The sequence below is a fragment of the Nerophis lumbriciformis genome, linkage group LG14 (genome assembly GCF_033978685.3).
Source record: "Nerophis lumbriciformis linkage group LG14, RoL_Nlum_v2.1, whole genome shotgun sequence".
Lineage (NCBI taxonomy): Eukaryota > Metazoa > Chordata > Actinopteri > Syngnathiformes > Syngnathidae > Nerophis > Nerophis lumbriciformis.
Genome location: NC_084561.2, coordinates 32,657,933 through 32,680,848, shown reverse-complemented (window position 1 = coordinate 32,680,848; position 22,916 = coordinate 32,657,933). Strand labels below are relative to the sequence as shown.

The 22,916-nt window shown below is 39.0% G+C and overlaps 1 protein-coding gene across 1 annotated transcript in view; it reads right to left on the bottom strand.

Moving 5' to 3' along the window:
* Nucleotides 1–22,916, bottom strand: part of gmds (GDP-mannose 4,6-dehydratase) — a 203,075-nt gene that overhangs the window by 88,986 nt on the left and 91,173 nt on the right. Inside the window, exons 8-9 of the mRNA XM_061975613.1 lie at nt 4,499–4,617; nt 2,375–2,471 (exon numbers count right to left, since the gene is read on the bottom strand). Of these exons, the coding sequence (XP_061831597.1) occupies nt 2,375–2,471; nt 4,499–4,617 (216 nt within the window). The remainder of the gene's footprint in view (nt 1–2,374; nt 2,472–4,498; nt 4,618–22,916) is intronic.

Sequence of the window (22,916 nt, the reverse complement as noted above, 5' to 3'; positions counted from 1 at the left end):
AGCTTCACTTGGCAACAGGCACCGCCTTTTAAAGGCAAACACACTCACTCCTCTCTCATGAAACAACTCTCAATTGTATACACCAGATGTATATGAAAATATGAAACATACACATGTATTACTTTCCTTCGTAAATAATTACATTTATTAAATAATAATTAAGTTTTTGGGAAAGTAACCAGTAATTGTATTTAATTACTTTTTTTAAGTAATTCTCCTAACACTGGTTGCCACCAACTTGGCAATTGCTATGTGGAAAGTCTGTTGGTTTAAGTTGATCGTTTTGGACTTTCCGGCGTGGTCTGACTGTGTCAGGTGGGAAGAGACGGTTTTCTTAATCGGCGGGCAGCTAGCTGCTGGCGGGTGGCATGTGGGTCATGACACGGTAAAAGACCCGGCTCACAGATGGCTTTTGTCTTGTCGGGAGACCTGTCGGGCTTTGGTCTAGCCTTGTCATGTGTTTGCTCCAGCTAAAGAGCCAGTGCTTAATTTTTTGTATTTCCAGTGTGGGCTGACCATCACACATGACACGCGCACGTTAATCGTGCCGTTAAAAAAAAATCAGGTTACTTTGACGGTCCCAATTTTCATACACCGTATTTTTCGGACTGTAAGGCGCACTTAAAATCCCTTAATTTTCTCAAAAATCGACAGTGCGCCTTATAACCCGGTGCGCCAATGCACGGAATAATTCTGGTTGTGCTTACCGACCTCGAAGCAATTTTATTTGGTACATGGTGTAATGATAAGTGTGACCAGTAGATGGTAGTCACACATAAGAGATATGTGTAGACTGCAATATGACGTCAGTAAACAACACCAAAAAAGTCCTGAAAATTTGCGCAGGTCCGATACGGTAGTCCATGACGATGCCATAGTTGATAAGCTTCTTCTTTTTCACTTCTCTTCTTGTTATGGGACATTCATTCTCCGCTGTTGCCATTTCTAATATAAAGTAGCAAAAAGTTCTAACTAATATCTTGCTATGGAAGCGCTAAAAACTACCAGTGTAGTGGGTTTACATAATTCACCCATGGAACTTTAGTTAATAGAGAGTTCCGGTCTGACTTTTTTCACGGGACATATGTCCGGCGTTGTTGCACTAGTGAGCCACGGATGAAAAGATGCTGCTTCGTTATTGATTTAAGTAAAGTCTGAATGTCATTAAAACAGTTCAGTTCCAGTTTATTTCGAACATGCATACAATACAATGTAATGTATCGCACAATTCCAGTTGTTTCATTACAGCACGTCCGAAAAGGAGTAGGAAAAGCAGAGCTTATTTAATCCTACCCCTTTTCATGCCATAGCAATTGTATCCAATTTCCTTGTTCTCTGTAACAGAGCAGTGAACAAATAAATAATACATAAATAATATACCATAGTAAGAAAACAAATATTAAATACATAAATAATCTTTGTCTCAATAAAAACACATTTTAAAAAAGGGTTCAAGATGTTCATCATAATTATTGTTCTGTGTACTTTGTGAACACTTGTAGTTCGAACAGTCTCTTAAACTGAATCATATTGGTGCTTTGTTTGATTTATTTGGTTAATCCTTTCCATAATTTAATTCCACATACAGATATGCTAAAGGTTTTAAGTGTTGTACGAGCATACAAATGTTTTAAATTAGATTTACCTCTAAGGTTATATTTCTCCTCTTTTAATGAGAGGAATTGTTGTACATATTTGGGTAGCAGGTTATAGTTTGCTTCATACATAATTTTAGCTGTTTGCAAATGCACCAAATCGTTGATTTTCAATAATTGTGATTTTATAAATAATAAATTATGTATTATTCTAATTTATCTTTTTTGTAACACAGTTAGTGAATAAAGCGCACATTTGTAGTCTTTTCCCCATATTTCTACACAGTAACCCAGTTAGCTCCATCTTTTGACATTCCTTCGATTCTCGTCCTTGCATGCTACACCGCTACAACAAAGATGACGGGGAGAAGGCGCTGTCGAAGGTGAGTCACGTAAATAAGACCGCCCACAAAACGGCACATCCTGAAGCGACTGTCAGAAAGCGACTTGAAGATGATCTGTAAAACATAATCTTTGCAACATTTTGACCAAAGAACCACCATCACATGTTATGAGAACAACAAGGAAGTGTTTTAAATTTAGACAAAAATCATAATATGACACCTTTAATGCACCTTATAATCCGATGCGCCTTTTGTATGAAAAAAGACCTGACAAGATCCGTTCATCGGCAGTGTGCCTTATAATCCGGTGCACCCTATGGTCCAGAAAATCCGGTACTATATTTACAACTCATACAAACATAGCAGTGTGGAGTGACATAAACTCCTGGTATGATTCAAATGAACAAAACATTAGTGTAAACAGAAAAGACTTACTACTTCAGTCGGACGGAAGTATTTTGGATCCACATTTACATGCACAACTCCTGTCTCTTGGCAACGTCCCACCTCATTCTCATTCTTTCCTTCCCACCTGGAAAAACACATTTTTAATACAATATTTTCTCTCAGATTGTGGAAGGTTTAACCCCTCTCATTTTTTGTTGGCTAGACATAACATTTCACGTGTTCCTCTTTCATAAATATAACACAATCTGTATTGTACACTAAGACTCACACCTGACCTGAATGCTTAAGTAACACTGTCTCTAGGACGGAAAACCAAACAGATATAGAAAATTACATGTGGAATGGCAGTTGTTACGACTTTTACTATTCCTCTTTGCAAAAGAAACAAAACAATTATACAGTCGTGGTCAAAAGTTTACATACACTTGTGAAGTTCATAATGTCATGGCTGTTTTGAGTTTTCAATCATTTCTACAACTCTTATTTTTTTGTGATAGAGTGATTGGAGCACATACTTGTTTGTTACAAAACACATTTATGAAGTTTTTTTCTTTTTTGAATTTATTATGGGTCTACTGAAAATGTGACCAAATCTGCTGGGTCAAAAGTATACATACAGCAACATACATGATACATTTTGGTGATGTAGTGTAGAAAAGTTACAATAAAATCAAATTAGCTTAATGGCATGGCCTCTTAGCTTCATGTGAGTGATTATGATTGACGACACCTGTTGACTTCTCTGAGCCCATTTAAATAGGGCTCATGTGATGCAGTCATTAGACTTGGTTACAAACAATGGGAAAGTCAAAGGAACTCAGCACAGATCTGAAAAAACGAATCATTGACTTGAACAAGTCAGGAAAGTCACTTGGAGCCATTTCAAAGTGTCTTATGGTCCCAAGAGCAACTGTGCAGACAATTGTTCGTAAGTATAAAGTGCATGGCACAGTTTTGTCACTGCCATGATCAGGAAGAAAACGCAAGCCATCACCTGCTGCTGAGAAAAATTGGTCAGGATGATCAAGAGTCAACCGAGAACCACCAAAAAGAAGGTCTGCAATGAATTGGAAGCTGCTGGAACAAAAGTGTCAGTGTCCACAGTCAAGCGTGTTTTGCATCGCCATGGACTGAGAGGCTACCATGCAAGAAGGAAGCCCTTGCTCCAGGAGAGACACCTTAAGGCTCATCTAAAGTTTGCTGCTGATCACATGGACAAAAATAAGACCTTCTGGAGGAAAGCTCTGTGGTCAGATGAAACAAAAGTGTAGCTGTTTAGCCACAATACTGAGCAAAATGTTTGGAGGAGAAAAGGTGAGGCCTTTAATCCCCAGGAACACCAGGCCTACCTTCAAGCATGGTGGTGGTAGTATTACGCTCTGGGCCTGTTTTGCTGCCAATGGAACTGGTGCTTTACAGAGAGTAAATAGGACAATAAAAAAGGAGGATTACCTCCAAATCCTAAAATCCTAAAATCATCAGCCCGGAGGTTGGGTCTTGGGTGCAGTTGGGTGTTCCCACACAACAATGACCCCAAACACACGTCAAAAGTGGTAAAGGAATGGCAAAATCAGGCTAGAATTAAGGTTTTAGAATAGCGTTCCCAAAGTCCTGACTTAAACCCCATAGAGAACATGTGGACAATGCTGATGAAACAAGTCCATGTCAGAAAACCAACAAATTTAGCTAAACTGCACCAATTTTGTCAAGAGGAGAGCTCAAAAATTAAACCAGAAGCTTGCCAGAAGCTTGTGGATGGCTACCAAAAGCGCCTTATTGTAATGAAACTTGCCAAGGGACATGTAACCAAATATTAACATTGCTGTATGTATACTTTTGACCCAGCAGATTTGGTCACATTTTCAGTAGACCCATAATAAATTCATAAAAGAACCAAACTTCATGAATGTTTTTTGTAATAAACAAGTATCTGCTCCAATTACTCTATCACACAAAAATAAGTGTTGTAGAAATTATTGGAAACTCAAGACAGCCATGACATTATGTTCTTTACAAGTGTATGTAAACTTTTGACCACAACTGTATGTGTACATGTTTTGAGTGTATCTGTCTAGATATCATACATTGACATTTCAGATGAGGGAAAACAATTGTTGAGAGGCACATGTGCATGTGTGTATGTATGCTTACACAATGCTCTTCCCCACATGTTTGAAGGCTTTTTCCACAAACTCCCTCACACTATGCACCTCCCCCGTCGCTATGACGAAATCATCTGGCTCCTCCTGTTGCAGCATCAACCACATAGCCTAAAAAAGAAAGACAGCAAGACATACATACAATGGTTAAACCTCAAAGGAGATAATGAAGACCATCTTTCTTCTCACTGGACCAGGCCTGGGCAAATTAAGGAAAGTGGGCCGCATGCAGCCCATTCAGCTTTTCAATCTGGCCCGCTAGACATTCCCTAATCATTTTTTTAGATCTTTAAGATGGAAACTGTAGCTGCCATTATGATGTGGTTATGATTAAGTATTTCAATGGTTGGAATCTGCGCTTTTGCATGATATACTAGTTACTATGGTAATCTAAGGCCCTGTTTACACTAAGCCGGATGAGGTTATCCAGGGTAAATCACAACTAACCTTTTGTGTCCACACACAACAATGCCCCCCTCCGTCCGCCGTCGCAACGCGACCTAGTACGCATGCGCGAAAAAAACCAAAAAAAAAAAAAAACACCTGAGCGTCCATCTGCTCTAATCTCCCCAGTAGATGACTTTACTTCACTGTGAAGTTATTTAAAAGAGCTATATTGCAAATCGTTTGCTGTGCATTTTACATTTGTTTGCTGTGTTTTGTGTGCAAGTTTTTAAATTAAAATGTATCTCCTTTGAACGATATCCAGTGTTGTGGTATTTCAATTAACTAGAATCCAGTGTGCTGTGGGGCTCTATTGTAGCGAATCACACCTGAGCCATCATAAATGAATCAAATCTTTAATCGACATGAGAAAGTAGACAATGCGATAAAGAACATTTTACAACAATTACAACAATTAATCTAGACAGATAATACCCAAAGTATTGTTGTTGTGGGTTGACTCCGCCATTGGGGTATTCTTTCGTGAGATATGGCGTCAGGGGATAAGCTGGGTCACCCAAAATAAAAAAAAGGGACCGGATCTTCATCTTCCAGCAGTTGTTTGGGACACGAGAGGGTGGCTCCATCTTTAAGCTGCGCACTAATGGTGGAGTTAGCGAAGATGCGGGCATCATGCACACTGCCTGACCATTTCCCAGTCACACCCATAAAGCAATATTTATAGTTACACACTATAAACATCCGCGGGAGGAAGGGACAACATTTTTCGGTAAATGGACTCCTAGCTGACCCGGACATTTGAAAGTTCTCTTGCCGTCTGAGACGTGTTGTATCCGAAATAGCTGCAATCGCCCGTTGCCTTCTCTTAAGGTATTGATTTGTGATTTCCAAAAGCGCCTGTACATGTAGAAGAAGGAGAAACACGGGCATGTCTGGATGATCCGCCTTCATCTTTGTTATGAAACTGACTGTGGCGCGTTCTTCCTGATGTCTCTTCCTGTGTGGAGCGCGGTCTTTCTGGCGTCACTTCCTGTGTGGGTGGGGTCTTTCTGGCGTCACTTCCTCTCTGAACTCACTTTGTAAACGATCAATGAGTCCATACAAAGTTAAGTGCCGGAGATTCAAGAATTACACGGCCGACTTACCTGTGAAAAAATTTGTCCCAGGAGGGGGACCTTACGCTGGTTTAGTGTGGCTGAAACGGGGCTTAGGCTAAATAATTATTTGTTTAAGGGGTTAAACGACTTAGTGTAGACATGGCCTGAATCACAGCAGCTTCACCCACCCAAGCAGTGTGGGTGAAGAGCGTTTCCACGGAGTGCTTCCAAAGCGGCCAGCCTGAAACGCGGGTGTCAGGTACATACGCGGAAGGGGATTTTTACAACAAAGTTCTAAAGCTTAGTGATATATCAGATATATCAGATTGTAGGTGGGGGTTTTTTTTTTACCCTTTGCGTTTATATTTTGCTGTGTTTGTTGCATTTTTGTTGCGTTATGCTTGATTGTAAAATATGTCAATCGAGAGGGAGGGTGGCATTCATATGTTGTCAATATTATATATATCGTTCATAGTTAATGTTGTAAACCCCACATTCTTTATTTTTATGTACATTCTGGGTGTTTCATTCAGTAAAAATAAATAAATTCCATTCCGTTTTTTAAGGCGGTCTGTCATAATGTTTTTAGCTTTCAATCAGACATTATTTTGAGGTTTTGTATTAGTGTTCCTGAAAATAGATATACCGGCCACCAGACACAATTTTTTTTATCTAAATGTGGCCCCCCAAGTCAAAATAATTGCCCAGGCCTGCACTAGACCCTACCTAAGTATTGAATGACTCACTGACAGGAAGTGAACCTGCGACCTCTGAACAGGACACTTCCCTGTACCTCTGCTGTGACATCACTACATGATCTCATGGGACATATACTGTGGGAAGGAAGCATAGAACACTCCCACAAGCTCACTGTGTTGCTGGCACACACAAAAACACATAGTAATAGGTGCACATGCACAAAACGTGGTTAACCCTAATGGCAACTTTTTAAAATAACCCAGTAAGTCAGACAAAAAGTGAAATGCCAAGCCTTTGGTCTTTCTGACAAAAGCTAAATATGTATTGGACCAAAAATCACTTCATATTCTTTACTGCTCGCTAATGTTACCATATCTGAGTTATTGTGAAGAAATATGGGAAAATAACTACAAAAGTGCACTTAATTCACTAACTGTGTTACAAAAAAAAATCAGTTAGAATAAAACATAATGTTGGATATAGAGAACATTCAAACCCTTTATTTATTGAATCAAAAATATTGAGATTCCACGACATAGTGAATTTGCAAACTGCTAAAATTATGCACAAAGCAAACTATAACCTGCTACCCAAGAACGTACGGCAATTCTTCCCAACAAAATAAGAGAAATGTAACATCAGAACAAAATTTAATAAACATTTGTATGCACGTGCAACACTTAAACCTTTAGTATGTCAGTATGTGGAATTAAATTATGGAATGGATTAAGTAAAAAAATCAAACTGTGTACTAATATCATCCATTACAAGAAACTGTTCAAACTCTAAGTGTTTACAACATTTTTCAATGTTATTATTTATGGAGTATATTGTGAATACATTGAGAACAGAAAGTGAACCAAAGTGTTAGCAATTGCTATGTAATAGAAAAGGGTTGGGATTATATATATATATATATATATATATATATATATATATATATATATATATATATATATATATATATATATATATATAAATAATCCGTTCATGAATGAGTATATCCGTTCGCCCACCGTGTTCAATGGAGAAGTCTGATCTACAAAATTTGCAGGCAGCATACCCCTTCCCCTTCGAGCTGTCCTGGATGATCTGAAATTATTTTTTCCATCATTTTGGAACTTGCAAGCGTACTCCTTCTTCTTACTCGTCGTCGCCATGTCTCTTCTTCGTTCTTCTGCTTCGTCTCTGTTATGTTTTTGGACATTACTACTTGCCGTAGTTTTGAAGCAATGCATGATGGGAATCCGGATGTTGTGTGTCAGTGTATTAACGTGCCGGCTGGAATAAACACACACTTAGAAATAGCTCCGTGCCTGCCTACTTTATGGGTTATAGATAAACCTATGTATAACGGAGACATATATGTGCAGTTGTGCACTGAGCTCCAAAAGCCGTAGATGTTATGTGACTGGACGGGCACGGGTGGAAATCGGGAGAAATTCGGGAGAATGGTTGCCCCGGGAGATTTTCGGGAGGGGCACTGAAATTCGGGAGTCTAATACAGATCACAAATAGTGATCTGTATTTCTTACCCCGACATTCCATGGCGCTCGCCTTAAGGACCCGCCCCACTATTTAAAAAGCACTGCATTAAAGGAGCTGTTTGGAGCTTGATTACAGCTACATTTTTATTGGTGAAACATGTTTCACACCCCCCTAAAGTGAATGTTTATTTGTATGTAAAGCACAGGTCAAAAGTTTGGAAACACCTTCTCCTCATTCAATACGTTTTCTTTACTTTCATGACTAATTTACATTGTAGATTGTCACTGAAGGCATCAAAACTAGGAATGAACACATGTGGAGTTATGTACTTAACAAAAAAAGGTGAAATAAGTGAAAACATGTTTTATATTCTAGTTTCTTCAAAATAGCCACCCTTGGCTCTGATTACTGCTTTGCACACTCTTGGCATTCTCTCGATGAGCTTCAAGCACACCTGTGAAGTGAAAGTGACTACCTCTTGAAATGTTTTTTTCTTTTTTTACGCAGAGCACTTGTAACCACACCAGCCTAGGACCTCCACATCCAGCACCATGATTGTCGGAGACCAGCCACCCGGAAAGCTGCTGCAACAATTGATTAAAATTGCCTAATGGCATTTTGAATGCACACAGATACCGTGAAGAGATCCTGAAGACCATCACCTCATGTTGCAGCATGACAATGCACGGCACCATGTTGCAAGGATCTGTACATTATTTCTAGAAGCTGAAACATCCCAGTTCTTGCATAGCCAGCATACTCACTGGACATGTAACCCATTGAGCATGTTTGGGATGCTGTGGATTGGTGTATATAGGACAGCGTGTTCCAGTTATTGCCAATATCCCACAACTTTGCACAGACATTGAAGAGGAGTGGACCAACATTTCACAGGCCACAATCAACAACCTCATCAACTCTATGCAAAGGTAATGTGTTGCATTACGTGAGGCAAATGGTGGTCACACCACTGACTGCTTTTCTGACCCCTGCAGATCCCCATTAAAGCAAAACTGCACATGTCAGAGTGGCCTTTTAATGTGGACAGCCTAAGGCACACCTGTGTTATAATCATGCTGCTTAATCAGCATCTTGATATGTCACACCTGTGAGGTGAGATGGATTATCTTGGCAAAGAAGAAATGCTCATTAACACAGGTTTAGACAAATTTAAGAACAATATTTGAGAGGAATAGGTATTTTGAGTATATAGTAAAAGTTTTCGATCTTTGAGTTCAACTCATGAGCCTGTCATAGCAGTCAGAAAATGCTGTTTATGTGGCAGAGCATCTTATTAGTATTGTCTTAATGAAGTTGATATAAAAAAATGCTTATTGTGTTGTATATTATTATATAGTTATATTCCCCATCCCCATCCATTTTCTACCGCTTATTCTCTTCGGGGTCGCGGGGGGCGCTGGAGCCTATTATAAAGCTGTATTATATTATATATTTATTATATGATTTTATTATTATACAGTATATACACTTGTATAACTATATATACAATTTCCTGTTGTGTTTTACTTAAAAAGTCAGAGATCACAGCATTTCTTTTTCTTGTTAGACGCAGACAGTCCAGATGTCAAGTCAAAAATAGCTTCAGTTATATTTACAGTGTGACTTCATCTTGAAATCCCACACATGCCCCAGCAACATGGTCAGAAATGATGCAGGAACAGCTGAACTTCTGGTCGGCCTGTTTTGCTGGCCGAGCCTCAAAACAGTGGTTAGCCACATAGGACTGTCACGTATTCAACAGTCTTTTCCCACCATATAGTACAACAGCATTGTCTCACACATCAGCGCGTTGGTCCTCCACGGAGACTGGCGATTAGATACGATTTCTAGTCACTCAAAGCTTCCACAGTCACACATATGTGGTGGTAAACTGGATTTGTAGAAGGAACCCTGAAGTTTCTGATTTGTGATCTGCCCTCCGAGTCACGCTGCCTTTGATGCATGTCCTAGACAACTTGTTAAATTCCGCATAACCTAGGTATGTCAATCCAATTTTTAAAAAGTAAAAGTGTTTTAGACAGCTATCTTTAAACAACTTAAAGCAATTACGTATGTGGTTGTCTTTAGTATCAAGAAAAAACTGGTATCAAGACAAAAGAGGGACTTACAATGCATGGAAGGTTTCACCCCACCCATGTCCAGCATCCTGAGGTTATACACAAAGTAAGTGTCACAGACACTAGGAAATAACAGGCTTCCATTGTCATACGATGGCCCCCAATGACGATTTAGTAAGTTAATACCTCAGGCAAAAGAAGCCCAGTGAAAAAGAGGAGCCAGATGGGCTGTCATGGAAAGACAAGCCCCTGCACGGTATGTACACACTGACAAATTGAAGAAGTGACTGGGAGAACATACCAGTGGTTGAAAAAGGCTGAATGGAAAGACAGAGGCACTATTAATGGCAGCACACGAACAAGCCTAAACACAATATTAATCGAGTCCGGGTGTACCACATCAGACAGGGCCCCAAGTGCAGGCTGGTCAAAGTAGTCCCTGAGACAGTGCAGCACACTTTTTTGTAACCATTTTGAAAACAAATGATAACTGTATGCATTATCCTGTCATATCTCACATTCTATATTGTGTTTTGGAAAAAGATTGTCATAAACATTACTTAATTCATTAAAACAATTATACAAAAGAAAAAAACCTGTTATACATATGTCAATTTATTCAGCTATAAACATTCATTCACTGTCTTCTTTCATTCATGGATCTAAACTTTACCGCTGCCGGTATTTGTTTCTATATTTTCATTTAATAAGTTGTAGGTGTATTTATTTCAGTAAAAAAATGTAAAAAGTTTTTGCTTCGGTCATGAAATTATGATAATCGAGTGCCAGTGCATACATGCACATGCAAATTGAATTGATTATTCTCACCTATACGTAGATCATCAGTCAGTTAAAAACTGCCACATCTACACTTTCATGGCAAATAATGACAACAAATTTAGAAATTTGCAAGTTAGTTTAAATGTCATTTGATACAGTGACACTCAATGCCTCAAGCACTTAATCTCTGGCTTTGTGATGGCCATAAACTGTGTGTTCCCCTTTAAGAATGGCAATATGTGGGATGAGGGACGTGTGTAAGTGAGTGGGCAAGTTAGGAGAGGGAGCGCTAGCATGTTCAGGAGTGTTAATAGCATGGTGGATGTCCGGTTGGCTTTGTAGAAAACATAAATAAAGCGTTGTAACAAATCGACGGCCTCGTCATTCCAAACAAAAAGCAAAACTGTAGGAACCCACTGCCGGGTAAAGTGGAGGGTGTTACCCCGACAATATCTCGGCCCTGGAGGGAACATCTCCTTTGCGCTCCTCGATCACATTCTGGGAGCCAACAAGCAGGAAAGGTGTAACATGATGTTTCTTGGTGCCTGGTGAGGCTGGATCTTTGAAAATCAGTCGTAAAGGTTTTTTTTTTATTAGCCCGTTTACATGGGGTGCAAAACATATTTCCATCTTAATAAGTGAGCCCTTTGCTGAAAAGACGAAATATTTGTGATCGATAAAACTTTCGGCAAATCAAAATTAAAGAAATTGTACCGGAAAGAGCATTACTTTGAAGTCGACCCATAATTAATCACTTGACCCGGTAAATATGAACAAAACAAGACACCGGCGGAAAGCGATAAGCAAACCCGGCAGTGAAACAAATACAAATCCGCAGACTTTCGGAAACTTTCTGATTTTAATGCGTAAAAAGACACAAAAAGTGTGTTAACGCCATCACTGATATATATATATATATATATATATATATATATATATATATATATATATATATATATATATATATATATATATGACATATTCAGTAACATATTGTGTCATTTCTCTTTCTATTACGGCGTGGTGCAGTTGGGAGAGTGGCTGTGCCAGCAACCTGAGGGTTCCTGGTTCAATCCGCACCTTCTTCCATCCTAGTCACATCCATTGAGTCCTTGAGCAAGACACTTCACCCTTGCTCCTGATGGGTCCTGGTTAGCGCCTTGCATGGCAGCTCCCGCCATCAGTGTGTGAATGGGTGAATGTAGAAATAGTGTCAAAGCGCTTTGAGTTCCTTAAAAATGGTAGAGAACGTATAACCCATTTACCATTTATTATTTTGTCAAAATTATAAAGGACAAGCGGGAGAAAATGGATTATTCATCGACTTGTTCTTTTACTGTTAATATTTGGTTATTTTCTGTTAGAACATGTTTCATCTACACGTTTGTTATAATGTAATATGGTAAATGGTAAATGAGTCTTACTTGTATAACGCTTTTCTACCTTTTTAAGGAACTCAAAGCACTTTGACACTATTTTCCACATTCACCCATCCACACACACACATTCACACACTGATAATAATCACTTATTATTCTGTTGTTCGGATGCTTTACATTAGTTTTAGATGATACCACATATTTGGATATCAATCCGATACCAAGTAGTTACAAGATCATACATTGGTGATAATTAAAGTTCTCATCTGTCCTGGGACATATTTCCTGATTTTATAAACATAATATCCATCCATTTTCTACCGCTTGTCCCTTTTGGGGTTGCGGGGGGTGCTGGAGCCTTTCTCAGCTGCATTCGGGCGGGAGGTGGTGTACACCCTAGACAAGTCAATTTTTAAAAAAGGAAAAAAGATTGTATGAAGATAAAAAATATTGATGTAATCATTGATGGTGTAGATCCACCCATGGCATTTATTTACATTTTAGGGGCGCTAGCTAGCTGTTTGCGGTGAGCTATTGTATCCTCCTACGGGTTGTAGTGAAGCATGTTTAGCTATTCCTTGTCCTGCAAAGACGATACTTGTATGAAACTGACTTTGTCACCGTGGAGACGAGGATAAGTGATTTAGAAGTTGTAAGTGTATTTATTTCAGTAAAAAAATGCAAAAAGTTTTTTGCTTCGGTCATGAAATTATGATAATCGAGTGCCAGGGCATACATGCATGATTTAATAAGTTGTAGGTGTATTTATTTCAGTAAATAAATGTAAAAAGTTATTTTTAATAAGTTGTAGGTGTATTTATTTCAGTAAAAAAATGTAAAAAGTTTTTAGCTTCGGTCATGAAATTATGATAATCGAGTGCCAGGGCATACATGCACATGCAAATTGAATTGATTATTCTCACCTATACGTAGATCATCAGTCAGTTAAAAACCGCCACATCTACACTTTCATGGCAAATAATGCCAACAAATTTAGAAATGTGCAAGTTGGTTTAAATGTCATTTGATACAGTGGCACTCAATGCCTCGAGCACTTAATCTCTGGCTTTGTGATGGCCATAAACAGTGTGTTCTCCTTTAAGAATGGCAATATGTGGGGTGAGGGACGTGTGTAAGTGAGTCGGAGCACTTTGACACTATTTTCCACATTCACCCATTCACACACTGATAATAATCACTTATTATTCTGTTGTTTGGATGCTTTACATTAGTTTTAGATGATATCACATATTTGGATATCAATCCGATACCAAGTAGTTACAAGATCATACATTGGTGATAATTAAAGTTCTCATCTGTCCTGGGACATATTTCCTGACTTTATAAACATAATATCCATCCATTTTCTACCGCTTGTCCCTTTTGGGGTTGCGGGGCGTGCTGGAGCCTTTCTCAGCTGCATTCGGGCGGGAGGCGGTGTACACCCTGGACAAGTCAATTTTTAAAAAAGGAAAAAAGATTGTAAGAAGATAAAAAATATTGATGTAATCATTGATGGTGTAGATCCACCCATGGCATTTATTTACATTTTAGGGGCGCTAGCTAGGTGTTTGCGGTGAGCTATTGTATCCTCCTACGGGTTGTAGTGAAGCATGTTTAGCTATTCCTTGTCCTGCAAAGACGATACTTGTATGAAACTGACTTTGTCACCGTGGAGACGAGGATAAGTGATTTAGAAGTTGTAAGTGTATTTATTTCAGTAAAAAAATGCAAAAAGTTTTTTGCTTCGGTCATGAAATTATGATAATCGAGTGCCAGGGCATACATGCATGATTTAATAAGTTGTAGGTGTATTTATTTCAGTAAATAAATGTAAAAAGTTATTTTTAATAAGTTGTAGGTGTATTTATTTCAGTAAAAAAATTTAAAAAGTTTTTAGCTTCGGTCATGAAATTATGATAATCGAGTGCCAGGGCATACATGCACATGCAAATTGAATTGATTATTCTCACCTATACGTAGATAATCAGTCAGTTAAAAAACGCCACATCTACACTTTCATGGCAAATAATGCCAACAAATTTAGAAATGTGCAAGTTAGTTTAAATGTCATTTGATACAGTGGCACTCAATGCCTTGAGCACTTAATCTCTGGCTTTGTGATGGCCATAAACTGTGTGTTCTCCTTTAAGAATGGCAATATGTGGGGTGAGGGACGTGTGTAAGTGAGTGGGAGCACTTTGACACTATTTTCCACATTCACCCATTCACACACTGATAATAATCACTTATTATTCTGTTGTTTGGATGCTTTACATTAGTTTTAGATGATACCACATATTTGGATATCAATCAGATACCAAGTAGTTACAAGATCATACATTGGTGATAATTAAAGTTCTCATCTGTCCTGGGACATATTTCCTGACTTTATAAACATAATATCCATCCATTTTCTACCGCTTGTCCCTTTTGGGGTTGCGGGGCGTGCTGGAGCCTTTCTCAGCTGCATTCGGACGGGAGGCGGTGTACACCCTGGACAAGTCAATTTTAAAAAAAGGAAAAAAGATTGTATGAAGATAAAAAATATTGATGTAATCATTGATGGTGTAGATCCACCCATGGCATTGATTTACATTTTAGGGGCGCTAGCTAGCTGTTTGCGGTGAGCTATTGTATCCTCCTACGGGTTGTAGTGAAGCATGTTTAGCTATTCCTTGTCCTGCAAAGACGATACTTGTATGAAATTGACTTTGTCACCATGGAGACGAGGATAAGTGATTTAGAAGTAGCGAAAACACTGCCGACTGCGGATGGATGTTAGCCGCTAGCTAGCCATGTTTTAAAACATGTCTTGCTGAGCGACATTTCAGTGTTATTGCTTCACCTTTATCGTTAGTTTTTAAGCCAAAATGTGTCCATTGTCCCTTTCTTTCTACACCCTGTGTCTGCTTGTAAATACTCCGTGCGTGTGCGTTGTCGAACATGCTACTCTGCTAGTAAAACCAGCAATGTCACGACGTAACGATGGCGCGCCGTCATGCCCGTATATAGTACTGTTTTGAATTCATTAGGACCGCGATACTTTATTAGTACCGGTATACCGTACTACCCTAATAAATATGTCAGGGCTGCCAAGCGTCACGCTTTGAGTGTCACAGTCACACAAGTTAACCCTTTCTAACAAGTTAACCACACTTGACATTTCTCACGCATATACTTCCCCATCCACTTTTTTTCATGATAATAAACTTTGCCATTCACCACTTGCCGTGACTGACCAAGCTGACCAATCTCATCAGTCCTGAATCTAACCAACCAAACATAGTTTTGAATAAAATAATTGGTGACAAGTTATCAGTTTTTAGGGGGGAATTAATTGCAATTTACTAGGCAATCTTTAAAATAAATAAAGCTGGAAGTGTGGTAAATGCGTGGCAGAGTCAATATAAATGGCAGTATAATTTGATTAAAGAAAGAAAAGGTAAGGAGTAATACAAAGTCCACAGGAGTGTAGTGGTAAATTAGAGGAGAAAAACAACTAGGAAAGATGAAGATATATTTACTTGAATGAGGTTATGACAAAAATAATCTAAATGGCTCATTGAAATAAACAAGGAAATCAAACAGGGCTGTGTGATTGTTGTAATCAAACAGAAAATATAGAGATGGGAATCTTTGGGGACATCACAATTTGATTGCACTTATGATTCAGGAGCTCAGATTCAATCAAACATCAATTATTGATGTATCTTTATTTTAAGTATATTGATGCAGTTTTACGTTTCTTTTCGTATTAGTAAAAAAGCATTCATCACTTGCAACTTAAAAAAAATATTGCATTTGGTTAGTATAACAGTGGAGGATATTTTAAGATTGCATTTTAAACATGTAGGATACAAAGCAATACATACACTTGTAAAAAGACAGGGTTCAATAAAATAATTTAGAGTAGTGTACCATCTTGATTCACACTCCATTTTAGTAGATGACGGTAATGCACACCACAAGGTTGCCTGCCAAACCTCCATTAAAAGAAAAAGGTAGGCAGTCTTGGCGTCTCAAACTATCTTTCACACACAACAGAGCCGAGATTTAAAACCCACTCAACATTCTGCTGCTTAATACAAACCCCGTTTCCATATGAGTTGGGAAATTGTGTTAGATGTAAATATAAACGGAATACAATGATTTGCAAATCATTTTCAACCCATATTCAGTTGAATATGCTACAAAGACAACATATTTGATGTTCAAACTGATAAACATTTTTTTTTTTGCAAATAATCATTAACTTTAGAATTTGATGGCCGCAACACGTGACAAAGAAGTTGGGAAAGGTGGCAATAAATACTGATAAAGTTGAGGAATGCTCATCAAACACTTATTTGGAACATCCCACAGGTGAATAGGCAAATTGGGAACAGATGGGTGCCATGATTGGGTATAAAAGTAGATTCCATGAAATGCTCAGTCATTCACAAACAAGTATGGGGCGAGGGTCACCACTTTGTCAACAAATGCGTGAGCAAATTGTCGAACAGTTTAAGAAAAACTTTCTCAACCAGCTATTGCAAGGAATTTAGGGATTTCACCATCTACGGTCCGTAAAATCATCAAAGGTTTCAGAGAATCTGGAGAAATCACTGCACGTAAGCAGCTAAGCCCGTGACCTTCGATCCCTCAGGCTGTACTGCATCAACAAGCGACATCAGTATGTAAAGGATATCACCACATGGGCTCAGGAACACTTCAGAAACCCACTGCCAGTAACTACAGTTGGCCGCTACATCTGTTTAGTGCAAGTTAAAACTCTCCTATGCAAGGCGAAAACCGTTTATCAACAACACCCAGAAACCCCGTCGGCTTCGCTGGGCCTGAGCTCATTTAAGATGGACTGATACAAAGTGGAAAAGTGTTCTGTGGTCTGACGAGCCCACATTTCAAATTGTTTTTGGAAACTGTGGATGTCGTGTCCTCCATACCAAAGAGGAAAATAACCATCTGGATTGTTATAGGCGCAAAGTTGAAAAGCCAGCATCTGTGATGGTATGGAGGTGTATTAGTGCCCAAGACATGGGTAACTTACACATCTGTGAAGGCGCCATTAATGCTGAAAGGTACATACAGGTTTTGGAGCAACATACAGTATGTTGCCATCCAAGCAACGTTACCATGGACGCCCCTGCTTATTTCATCAAGACAATGCCAAGCCACGTGTTACATCAACGTGGCTTCATAGTAAAAGAGTGCGGGTACTAGACTGGCCTTCCTGTAGTCCAGACCTGTCTCCCATTGAAAATGTGTGGCGCATTATGAAGCCTAAAATACCACAACGGAGACCCCCGGACTGTTGAGCAACTTAAGCTGTACATCAAGCAACAATAGGAAAGAATTCCACCTGAGAAGCTTAAAAAATGTGTCTCCTCAGTTTCCAAACGTTTACTGAGTGTTGTTGAAAGGAAAGGCCATGTAACACAGTGGTGAACATGCCCTTTCCCAACTACATTGGCACGTGTTGCAGCCATGAAATTCTAAGTAAATTACTATTTGCAAAAAAAAAAAAAAGTTTATGAGTTTGAACATCAAATATCTTGTCTTTGTAGTGCATTCAATTGAATATGGGTTGAAAAGGATTTTCAAATCATTGTATTCCGTTTATATTTACATCTAACACAATTTCCCAACTGATATGGACACGGGGTTTGTAGAGAGCGATGTATTGTATCAGCATTTGACTTGAAAACATAACCAAAACACCTATAGTAGAAAATAGCAATGATGAAATAATTAGTAAATTAAATTAAATTCATCTTAACAAATCAACTTGACATCAGTCATCAGCTGTTCTCCTTTCTTATTATAATCAATAATAGGACTTTGAAATCTTACCTTACACCCTGAAGCCCCACTTGACACTCCCGACCGACTCTTCCATGACTATTAGTTATCACGTTAAAATAATATTGTTTGTTAACAAAAATAGCAGATAGCAACATACATGATCGCAACTGGACTGTTTGGTTTGTCTTAAAAGACGTTTTTCCGCTCATTCGAGTAGGCTTCATCAGTTTGTGCTCATAGACTTAGATTGGTCAGATCTAGTCCAGCGGCTGGTGCCAAAACCTCAAATATGTATACTACAAAAAACAGGAGATTGTGCCTGGGCAAGGATGGTTTCGCCCTAATGTAGTGAGAAAAACAAGTGTTGATGCAAACGAGCAATCCTAACTGTCAAGAGGTAAAGCTTCAAGAGGTAGTCACCTGAAATGGTTTTCACTTGACAGGTGTGCTTGAAGCTCATTGAGAGAATGCCAAGCGTGTGCAAAGCAGTAATCAGAGCAAAGGGTGGCTATTTTGAAGAAACTAGAGTATAAAAGATGTTTTCAGTTATTTCACCTTTTTTTGTTAAGTATATAACTCCACATGTGTTCATTCATAGTTTCGATGCCTTCAGTGACAATCTACAAAACCCAAAACCAGTGAAGTTGGCACGTTGTGTAATTTGTAAATAAGAACAAGATACTATGAATTGCAAATCCTTTTCAACCTATATTCAATTGAATATACTGCAAAGACAAGCTATTTAATGTTCGAACTGAGAAACTTAATAATCATTAACTTAGAATTTAATGGCAGCAACATATTGCAAAAAAGTTGGCACAGGGGCATTTTTGCCAATGTGTTACATGGCTTTTCCTTTTAACAACACTCAGTAAACATTTGGGAACTAAGGAGACACATTTTTTAAGCTTTTCAGGTGGAATTATTTCCCATTCTTGCTTGATGTATAGCTTAAGTTGTTCAAACTGTATGTACCTTTCAGCATTAATGGTGCCTTCACAGATGTGTAAGTTACTCATGAATTGGGCACTAATACACCCCCATACCATCACAGATGCTGGCTTTTGAACTTTGTGCCTATAACAATCCAGATGGTTCTTTTCCTCTTTGGTCCGGAGGACACAACGTCCACCTTTTCCAAAAACAATTTGAAATGTAGACTCATCAGACCACAGAAAAACTTTTCTACTTTGTATCAGTCCATCTTAGATGAGTTCGGGCCCAGCGAAGCCGGCGTCGTTTCTGGGTGTTGTTGATAAACGGCTTTTGCTTTGCATAGTAGTGTTTTAACTTGCACTTACAGATGTAGCGACAAACTGTAGTTACTGACAGTGGTTTTCTGAAGTGTTCCTGAGCCCATGTGGTGATGTCCTGATGTTGCTTTTTGATGCAGTACCGCCTGAGGGATCGAAGATCACGGGCATTCATTGGCTGAAAACCAACAGCTTAAGATTCTCTGAACCTTTTGATGATATTACGGACCGTAGATGGTGAAATCCCTTAATTCCTTGCAATAGCTGGTTGAGAAATGTTGTTCTTAAACAATTTGCTCAGGCATTTGTTCACAAAGTGGTGACCCTCGCCCCATCCTTGTTTGTGAATGACTGAGCATCTCATGGAAGCTCCTTTTATACCCAATCATGGCACACACCTGTTCCCAATTAGCCTGTTCACCTGTGGGATGTTTCAAATAAGTGTTTGATGAGCATTCCTCAACTTCCTTAGTCTTTTTTGCCACTTTTGCCGGCTTTTTTGAAACATGTTACAGGCATCAAATTCCAAGTGAGCTAATATTTGCAAAAAATAAAGTTTTCCAGTTCGAACGTTAAGTATCTTGTCTTTGCAATCTATTCAATTGAATATAGGTTGAAAGGGATTTGCAAATCAATGTATTCTGTTTTTATTTACCATTTACACAACGTGCCAACTTCACTGGTTTTGGGTTTTGTAAATGCGATGAGTGAACCACTGTAATATTCAATGTTCACTGTTTAAATGGCTGATAAATAACTGTTTAGTTACATTTCCTATTGTTAATGTTAAAATGCTTTCCTTTTTTGCATACATCAATGCATTACATGTATTACACTACTCAAACATGAAAAAAAAAAAATTCCAAAAACGTGGGTATGAAGCACACTATTGCTTGGATGAAAACAGATCCCACCCCACCCCACCCTACACACCTCAACCTTTTTAGAATAAGTGTGGACATGCATTTGTTTTTTTCCTTTTTTAATGTAAATATTTACATTTAAATAATGCACATGAGACAGCAGGCTGTGTGAGATCTCAGTGTGCATCTCTGTGTTAAGTGTGTGGTTTTCATTCTGGAGTTCTTTTTTTCTCCTGGGATATGAAAACATTCTTGTTGTTTCTCCAAATAAGCAGCCAGATGTGCAAGTGAGAGAGTGGGAGCAAACTCCCTGCAGAATCAGACTGAATTTAGTTGCTGGAAAACTGGACCTCAAACACCAGTTCTTCTTTTCCTAGAGAAATAGTTTGCAATCTCTGACCTCTTACTGCTGAAGTAAAGGATGAGTGAGGGTAAGTGGGGGTTACATGAAGAACTCAGAAAGAGTTACCAGTCTGTTCGGACATAGAAGATGGTTAGAGTTGTTATCAAATGTCTTCTACTCTGTGCATATGTATATAGAGACCCATGTTAGGTGCATATAGAAGCACCTGAAGCACTTTTAAAAAAAAATATTTTTGGCTTTCCTAGTTCTCAGATGTAATTTTTGTCAACCATCTATTCTAGTATTGTAAAGGATATGGGGGTAGAATACTATTAATAATTTCCGTCCAGAAAAAGACCACCGGCAAACATGGAGTAGTTGTAGGAGGAGGTGAGTCCCCTATAGGCCATTTGTGGATAGACTGAGGAGACTTCCATCCATCCATCCATTTCCTACCGCTTATTCCCTTCGGGGTCGCGGGGGGCGCTGGAGCCTATCTCAGAGACTTACAGAGACAAAAAAGGCGATAAAGAGTAGGATGGGGGAGGATGTGAGGTGTTTGAGAAAATAATTGTTCATCAGGAACATAAGAAAAATAAGGTACCAAATAACTTTCATAATAAAGTTGTCTCCTTGTCTTCCTTGCCTAGGAAAAGCAATTGGTTGTAAAACTGTCATCATCTTCTTTTGTGTCTGGAAAACCAGTTTAGAAAAAACTTTTAAATTTGATATACCGCATTTTTCGGACTATAAGGCGCACTTAAAGGCCTACTGAAATGCGATGTTCTTATTTAAACGGGGATAGCAGGTCCATTCTATGTGTCATACTTGATCATTTCGCGATATTGCCATATTTTTGCTGAAAGGATTTAGTAGAGAACATCGACGATAAAGTTTGCAACTTTTGGTCGCTGATAAAAAAGCCTTGCCTGTACCGGAAGTAGCAGACGAGTAGCGTGACGTCACAGGTTGTGGAGCTCCTCACATCTGCACATTGCTTACAATCATGGCCACCAGCAGCGAGAGCGATTCGGACCGAGAAAGCGACGATTTCCCCATTAATTTGAGCAAGGATGAAAGATTCGTAGATGAGGAAAGTGAGAGTGAAGGACTAGAGGGCAGTGGGAGCGATTCAGATAGGGAAGATGCTGTGAGAGGTGGGTGGGACCTGATATTCAGCTGGGAATGACTAAAACAGTAAATAAACACAAGACATATATATACTCTATTAGCCACAACACAACCAGGCTTATATTTAAAATGCCACAAATTAATACCGCATAACAAACACCTCCCCCCTACCGTCCATATAACCCGCCAATACAACTCAAACACCTGCACAACACACTCAATCCCACAGCCCAAAGTACCGTTCACCTCCCCAAAGTTCATACAGCACATATATTTCCCCAAAGTCCCCAAAGTTACGTATTTTACATGCACATAGCGGCACACACGTACGGGCAAGCGATCAAATGTTTGGAAGCCACAGCTGCATGCATAATCACGGTACCGTGTCTGCACATCCAACTCAAAGTCTTCCTGGTAAGAGTCTCTGTTGTCCCAGTTCTCCACAGGCCAGTGGTAAAGCTTGACTGTCATCTTCCGGGAATGTAAACAATGAAACACCGGCTGTGTTTGTGTTGCTGCAGTCGGCCGCAATACACCGCTTCCCACCTACAGCTTTCTTCTTTGCTGTCTCCATTGTTCATTGAACAAATTGCAAAAGATTCACCAACACAGATGTCCAGAATACTGTGGAATTGTGCGATGAAAACAGACGACTTAATAGCTGGCCACCATGCTGTCCCAAAATATCCTCCACAATCTGTGACGTCACGCGCTGGCGTCATCATACCGAGACATTTTCAGCAGGATATTTGGCGCAAAATTTAAAATTACACTTTAGTAAGCTAACCCGGCTGTATTGGCATGTGTTGCAATGTTAAGATTTCATCATTGATGTATAAACTATCAGACTGCGTGGGCGGTAGTAGTGGGTTTCAGTAGGCCTTTAAAATCCTTTAATTTTCTCAAAACTCGATAGTGCATCTTATAACCCGGTGCGCCTGATGTACGGCATGATTCTGGTTGTGCTTACCGACCTTGAAGCAATTTTATTTGGTACATGGTGTAATGATACGTGTGACCAGTAGATGGTAATAACACATAAGAGATAAGTGTTAACTACAAGATGACGGCAGTAAACAACACAAAAAC